The sequence below is a fragment of the Colossoma macropomum genome, unplaced genomic scaffold (genome assembly GCF_904425465.1).
Source record: "Colossoma macropomum unplaced genomic scaffold, Colossoma_macropomum, whole genome shotgun sequence".
Lineage (NCBI taxonomy): Eukaryota > Metazoa > Chordata > Actinopteri > Characiformes > Serrasalmidae > Colossoma > Colossoma macropomum.
In genome coordinates this window covers 18,334,611-18,342,122 of record NW_023494810.1, presented here as the reverse complement: position 1 = coordinate 18,342,122, position 7,512 = coordinate 18,334,611, and the positions used below count along the sequence as shown (strand labels likewise).

Genomic DNA, 7,512 nt, shown 5'->3' with positions numbered 1-7,512 from the left:
AGAAGCCATTTTGCAGACATACCGGCCAATGAAATATAAGGGGGCGTTCCTGAGATGGGCGTTCTTGTTCACGGAAACGCCAATGAAAGGTAAGGGGGCGTTCTTGATGTGGGCGTTCTTGTTTTACGGAAACGCCTTTCCTTGCAATTCAACTCTATTGGGGAAAAACAGCTGAGGGGTAGTCTCCCCTCCAGCCAATCACCAATGGCTGTTTGCTTTCAAATTCAAACTGTGGCCAATGGCCGTGAGGTACTCTGTCCAATAGCGTTTCTACTATGTGGTCACGTGAGGCATCGGGTTTGACGGACAGCATTTTCTGCCAATGGCATTCAGCAGTAGACGGCTCTTCGGCGCTCCAGGGCGAGTAGTAGTGTGTGGAGGTTAATCCTAAACTGTTCGTTGTGCTGTAGCGGTGGGTTTTCAGCATGGCTCTTTCTCAGACCATCGACGACTCTCCGAATTGGAGAATTCTTAGGCCCCCACCGGACTGCGAGCTCGCCGCTGTTTATAATGAGCAGCACCGACTGGCTCTAGAGGCTCTGGTGTCCGGGGGCGCAGAGTCTTTCGTGAAGTTCTTGCGGAGGGAGCGGCTGCCCTGCTTTCTTTCCGCCGCAGAGCTCCGGGGGATTTTGGCCGCTACAGCTCCACCTGCCTGCCCCCTGGCTCTGGAGGAGTCGGGCTCAGAGCAGAGCGCCACAGTCGACGGATCGTCTCTCACATACTTCCCTGAGGTGTCGGATGTGGAGCCCCCGCTACTAGAGCTCGGCTGGCCCGCCTTCACCACTGGGTCGTTTCGTGGTGTGACCCGGGCAGTGGCGCACTTCCAGCCCGCTTACGGAGACTCCATCTATCGCTGCAAGGAAGCGGTCCGGAGGATGATCCGCAGCGCCAAGGAGGTAACGTTAAAACAGTGCGGAGTCGTTTGTAGGGGAAGGAAGTTTACGAGTATGTGCTAATAGATGTAATATTAGCCAAACGTTTTATTAAAAAAAACTTTATTTAATAACGTGATTTAATCTCATGCTGTCTATCAGGCACTCTTTGTAAACATGATTATTTTATTCTGTGTTGTCAGTAGGTTGATTTAAACGCGTATGGTTAGCGAAACAGGTTTCTATCTGATATACCGATCGCAATAACTTGATAGAGCTACAAAACCTTTATTTGGGAATTCAGATAACGTTAACGTCGTCAGCTAACGTTACTCCTGTATTACAATTCAGGCACTTTCCAAAACATTAGACTTGGTGACTATCTGAAAGACAAGGCTGGTATGTGATCCTACGAGAAAGCTAAATATACGCGTTGTTGAAATCGCTATCCTTTTTCGTCTTTTTTTTGTTGGTAAGCCAGTGCACCAGCCACAAGAAAAAACCTCGTTGTTGGACTTTGCGACACCACTTAAAATATGCTTGGTGAAGAACCATGTAGCTGCTATCATTTGTTTTATGCGTTACCTGATTTATGAATCCATTACAATTAAAAAAGCGTATTTGATTGCTTTTATACTCTTGTTCTCATTGCCATGTGAAATAATACGTGTTTCAATTAGTTGGCCAAACACAGCACTGCATACAACTTAAAAACGTCACTGAAGAAATTATACATTGAATTTTTTTCAATGATTGCAAAACGTATCACATCTTCCGGTTGGTTTGAGATTTTCACCCCCTTTAAGTGATCAGATTTTATTTTATTTATGTAAGTTACTGTTTTTTGCTATTTAAGATGGTGGTCAGTGCTAGGTCATACCCCTTTCAGTTCTCATACTTTTTTTATATTATTTTGCTTGGTAACAGCATAGAGTTGTATGAAGCCCTAAAACACACCAAAAACTCTGTAGCTCTGTCCATAGCCAGCATGTTTCTTTGGATTTCAATAATAATATTAGAAATGGCTCATCAAAGACACTATCTCAACTCATCCTCTTATGAACCACTGACAGACAAATCAGCATGGTCAACTTGAACCTTGTTTCATTCCTCTAAGTAGTTAACTTCTGAATTTCAAAATGGATTGTGAATTCAACTGAATTCACAAATCAATGTTCGAAATGTTCAAAATTCTGTAGTGTAGATTCAAGTCAGGACTGCCCAGAGTTGGCCGAAAGAGTGTTTGATTTGTCATACACGGAAAGCTGAATGCCCCTACCTCAGCCAACGAGACTTTTGTAGCTTTTCTTTCATGATTTTGCTTTTGAACTCCTTGTAAGTTGTCTGTTATTCAACTATGGTGTTACACAGACAGGAGGAGATTTAGAGGCATAGTGGTGTACTTCATATGTAAGGACACCATTGGAGTACTTACAGAATATACACATACACTGGCAAAAATCAAAACTAGCAAGCAGTTAATTCTTTTGTCTTTTTGACTATAGGCTCACCACAAGCATTGAAAACACACACATACCCCCCCACCACCACCTAAGTTGTCTCAACACAGAGTTAAAGCTGATGGAATCATTAACTGTGGGTTTACGTTACTGTGGTCTGATACTAATTTAAAAGTCCTTTCAGGCATGTAGTTCCTGCATTGGTAAGAGATTCATGAGTCATGTTTGTCTCTGTGATCCCCACCTCAAATGTAAATGCATACTCTGTATTTGACCTTTGAATTCATCACAGGGCATCAGACTTCTCTTAGGAATCTATAGTCTGAGAAGCAGACGTTTTAAAATTCTGCCAAAACACTAAAACGTGTAAGGTCACTATGCCAGCCAGAGGTAATGGACCATCTCAGTGGGTTATTTTCTTGCAATGTTGAGAATGTGAATATTTCACACTGAAATTAGAGTTCCATAGATGCTACAACATGTCCTCCTTTCCCCTAGACATGCAGCTTTACATTTTAAGCAGTACAGCCTGCAGGCAGAGTGCAGCTGATATTAGGCCAGCAGACGCTCATCCATGCGCTAAGCCAGAGGGTGTTAGTATCCCAGCGTCGGTGCACAATTATCAACCCCACTTAATGTGACCCATTAGATATTCTAGCCATTAATAAGTTTGTTTTTTGTTTCTGGGGTGCAAAAAGTAATAGACACTATTGTTTTTCTCTTTGTCCTTCAGGTAATTGCCATAGTAACAGACTCTCTGACAGATTTGGATATTTTCCATGACCTGCAGGAGGCATCTTTGCGCCGGGTGCCTGTTTACATCGTGCTAGATCAGTCATCCCTCTCAGAATTCCTGCAAATGTGCAAAAGTCTTCATGTGTGTCTGGATGAGCTCCGGGTAGGTGTTTCAGTAGCTGAATGATGATAATTTAATAAATAGTAACTCTCCACATGTCATCAGTCACATAACTACATAACTTTCGTATTAGTTTCATAGTAGCTGCTGAATAAAAAAAAACAAAACAAAATAGAATAATAATAAGACGAATAATAATTCTTAAGATTAGTAACTGAATAATAAACCGGCAGTATAGGGTTTAAGTCACTTCTGTTCAGTTACCTGGACAATAAGCCTAGAATACACTGTGGAAATTCTCCATTGAAAGGAAAAAGTGGTCTAGGTCTAAGATCAATCCCTGACTGGGAAACTGACCCATAGTGCTGGTGTCCTAGACATGGCTTATGCCTAATTTTGGTCTAAATTTCAAAGTTAGTGGAGAATTACCATTGGAATTTCTTTTTAGTCTAGGCTAAGGTTTAATCTGAGTCTGGGAAACTGGCTCGTAGTTAATGAATAGTTGATATAGCTGCTTATGAACTTTTACTCCTAACAGTACTTTGTTTGTGATTTAAAGCATATCAGGGTGCGGACCATAACCGGCTCGACTTACTACCTGAGGTCAGGTGCGCGGATCGCTGGGAAGGTTCACGAGCGCTTCATGCTGATTGATGGAAACAGAGTGGCTACAGGCTCCTACAGGTAAATTCCTTGCTTCAGTTAACTGGACTACACTCTAAGTGTGCCCTCCTGAGTGTTGTTTGTTTTGCTATACTCACTTTCATTTCTATTCCAGTGCACAGATTTGCTATGCTAAACTGCCAATTAGACCTCTCTCACTGGTAAAACCAAATTGATATGCTAAATCGGCCAAACGAGCACTGACAAGGGCCCACTACAGCCAGTGGTGCAGAACAGATTGTAATAACTGTAGGCCATTGTTTGCCACAGATGTTCTCAATCTGATGACTGTCTGATTGCAGACAGTTGGCTTGGTGTTTTAGGGCTACAGTTGAGTGGTATGACGGTAATAAGGTAAAAGCAGTACTTAAAACAGTATTTCAAAATTATGTGTGTCACAACCAAATAAACATGTTCCACTCTTAAATATTTTAGAAGACTCGCTGATTGGTGTTGTGGGAGCTAGCCAGTAGGCAGCCCTGGGAGAAAGAGGGGAAAAATCTGAGCCAGGAAAACAGTGCGCACCTTTCAAGGCGTGTCACTGGACGTGAACTGCTTAGGCACAACATTAAAGAGAACCTCTCCCTACACTTCAATTCATTTCAGACTCTCTTCATTGTATTGTTTTCAGTAATTATAAGCATTATTATACATTTATTTTTTTTATATTACTATATTATATTACTGTTTGAGCTAAAAGCTACTAGGAGAAAAAGACTTGGCTGTAATGTTAACTGAGGTAACAGACCTTTAGCATTTATTTGTTTATCTAAAAGATTGACTGACTTTAAGCTGCATGTGTGCATATCTCTGTTAAAAACAAGGGTTTTGAATTTTTGGATGTTGCAGCAAGACAGGTGTGCATTGGCCTTAAGCATGATAGTAGCTCAGCAACAGTTACACACACCACAGAATTTTGCCTTTTACTCAGTCACTCGACTTTGCACTAAACAGATGTACCTTTTCGCATCAGTTAGCTGGAACCAGGCCTGTTCTGTGTGGCACGTTTAGCCTAACGCTACAGTCCCAAACACCACAGAACAGGTTTGAAGTTGGCTTTTTGTTACTTACAACTTTGTCTCCCTCAGAACTACTTTCAGTCCCTTAAACGCCTGTGGACATTTATTGAACGATGATTTGGTGACCATATAAGCAAACTGTTCTCATTAAATGCAATGGTAACGTGCAAGAAAAAGCATCAAAATGCTTTTGTCATTTTTGAGCAAAGGTTCTGAGAGCTTCAGATAATCAGCTCCAAATTGCCAAAAAAGGCAGCTCAAGTTGGCAAATATTATTCTTTGCTGCCCTCCAAATATGTTTTGGCACGAGTCAGAAGTTAGAACTTTGGATTATGTGAATGTATAACAGGCATAAGCAAAATGTTTTTTGAAGACAGCATACTTCTTCACACTATCCATTTAACAGCAGGACAGATTTAGATGTGTTTCTGTATTTCTTATTCCTCAGGTTCAGCTGGACTGATGGTAAACTGAACAGCAGTAACCTGATTGAGCTTTCTGGCCAGATAACAGAGAGTTTTGATGAAGAGTTCAGAATCCTGTATGCTCAGTCCCTCCCAGTGAACACCAGTGCACCCTCTAGTATCAGAAACAGCGGAATCTATGACCACCTACTGCTCAAAACCCCAGGAACTCCATGGGGCAGGGCAGCCAGCCTGGTTCCAGCATGTCTGACCAGCACACCCAACACAGCCCACACCCAGCAGAGCAGACAGATCCAACAGATCAGTAAAGACAAGGAGAGTGAGGGTAGGAAAAGTTCTCCAGTGTCTGACAGCTCCACACTCGGAGAGGACTGGATGGAGCAGGAACTTCGACAGGACATTATTGCATCTGAAGAACCTCCAGGTTTATCTCCTCTGAAAGCAGAGGAGGTTGAAAGCCCCATTAGCTGTCATTCTGTTGGAGTTATGACCTCTTCAGCTGCCCAAATCCGCCACATTTCCACACAAACTAGCCCAACAGCACACTGCACAGTCCAGACAGAAACGCACCTCTCCCCTCCATCCTCAAGCTCCTCCTCCACCACAAGCTCTTCCCCATTGAGTGATGGCCCTGCCCCCCAGATGTTAAACCTCCGCCCCCCGATCCAAGGCAGTAACCTTAGGAAGTGTTTCTGCAGACTGGCCAAAGAGCGGCAGCTCCACTACACCACCATCCGCTCCAAACTGGACCACATGATGCTGCTGTTGGCCCACAGGCGTGAGCAGGTAGACGTGGGTTTATCCCTCGGCTCCAACCTACACAAGGCCTACAGGGGCCCCGCCCACGCAGTAATGGAGGGACCATTTATGGGAACGTGGCCAAGAGCAAGGGGTCTGCAGTGAAGGATGGGGGAAGGGTAGACACATGATTTAAATACCTCAGTTTTAATACATTTACACAACCAAGAAAAGGTTTTTAGTAAATAAGGCTGTAGATATTGGTTATCAAAGTTATAGTTGTTGACAATGTCAATAACGGATAAACACTTTAAAAACAAAAAAAAACTCACTATAATTCTGTATAATGTTCATATGATCCATGTGATCATTATGGCAGATTGATGTACTACAGCGAGCTTAGGCTTCTATAAAAAGAAATCGCTTGTCGCACACAGTAAAACACTTTAGATGCCACTCTCATATATCGCATTTTTCTTTACAGTGGTGATGGTGGTAGCTTGTGATGTCTTCAACACAAATATAGCCATTTTATTTATTAATGACTGGTGAACCTACACATTTTCTGAGTTATTATATTTAATTCTTATAATGCTAAAATAGTGAGGGGAAAGAAACATTTTTCTTTCGGGACTGTTTTGATTTTACAACAACCTGAATGTCTCCACCATGAATATATTTAAAAAATATATATTTTAGCACTTACCTGACCTAAAATTGCAACACAGATCGGCCAAAATCTAAATAATAAAACTGGCTGATTGATAATTGCTTGATTTGAGCCATTTTTGCCTGGTTCCAATTATGCATCTCTAATAATGATTATTTAGCTGTTATTTAGTTATTTCGTGATTTATTGAGATGGTCCTATTATGACTACTCTTTGTGTTCCTATTAATTATTTGACTGATAATTGAAGAGCTGTAACAAAAGTGTTTGGCTCTGACAAACTGAGGCACTGTTTACCAAGAGCTAAATTACCTCCATGGAAAACATAAGAATAGGTTTCCAGCACAAGCAACTGACCTTATTTTCCCTTGTTAAAACTTTGCTTACAAAGTGAGTTGTATTTTAAACTAGCAATTAATTAGTTGTACTAAATTAGCTAGCTAATGTGCGTAATGCTGTGATGAGCAGCAGAATGTTCTGTGGGTTTTTGAAGTAGCTTTCTCAATACTTCTAATTAACAGAGACTGACATGGGCTTAGAATATTCCAGCAATTAACGGTAGTAGTATGATGAGCTTTAGTAGTTTTGTAAGAGTAACATTAGATTATTTTGACAAATCACTTACAGTATGAACTGCACATCCTCAGGGAGTAGTTTGACTTGTCAGAACACTGGTGAGGTAGGAAAACTACAAATTACTCACCAGTATGTTTTCTTTTGTGGTGGACAAAGATGATGTTCATTTGTGGAAAGTCATACATGCATATATTATATGTGACTATTTGTCATTTTAAAGAGCAGCACCAACAG

At 41.5% G+C, this 7,512-nt stretch overlaps 1 protein-coding gene across 1 annotated transcript; it reads left to right on the top strand.

Annotated features, from left to right (window-relative positions):
- The first annotated feature begins 385 nt into the window (after positions 1-385).
- fam83d (family with sequence similarity 83 member D) lies at positions 386-6,595 on the top strand. Its single transcript, XM_036559623.1, has 4 exons — positions 386-896; positions 3,066-3,230; positions 3,748-3,872; positions 5,319-6,595. The coding sequence occupies exons 1-4, from the start codon at positions 426-428 to the stop codon at positions 6,196-6,198; spliced, it is 1,641 nt and encodes a 546-aa protein (XP_036415516.1). The 5' UTR covers positions 386-425; the 3' UTR covers positions 6,199-6,595.
- The last annotated feature ends 917 nt before the right edge of the window (positions 6,596-7,512 follow it).

What these genes read in the sequence shown, in the direction of transcription:
- fam83d (XM_036559623.1), top strand. Translation starts at nt 426, where the DNA reads ATGGCTCTTTCTCAGACCATCGACGACTCTCCGAATTGGAGAATTCTT. An exon ending in TGATCCGCAGCGCCAAGGAG is followed by an intron (nt 897 to 3,065) that starts GTAACGTTAAAA and finishes TTTGTCCTTCAG; the next exon opens with GTAATTGCCATAGTAACAGA. An exon ending in TGTGTCTGGATGAGCTCCGG is followed by an intron (nt 3,231 to 3,747) that starts GTAGGTGTTTCA and finishes TGTGATTTAAAG; the next exon opens with CATATCAGGGTGCGGACCAT.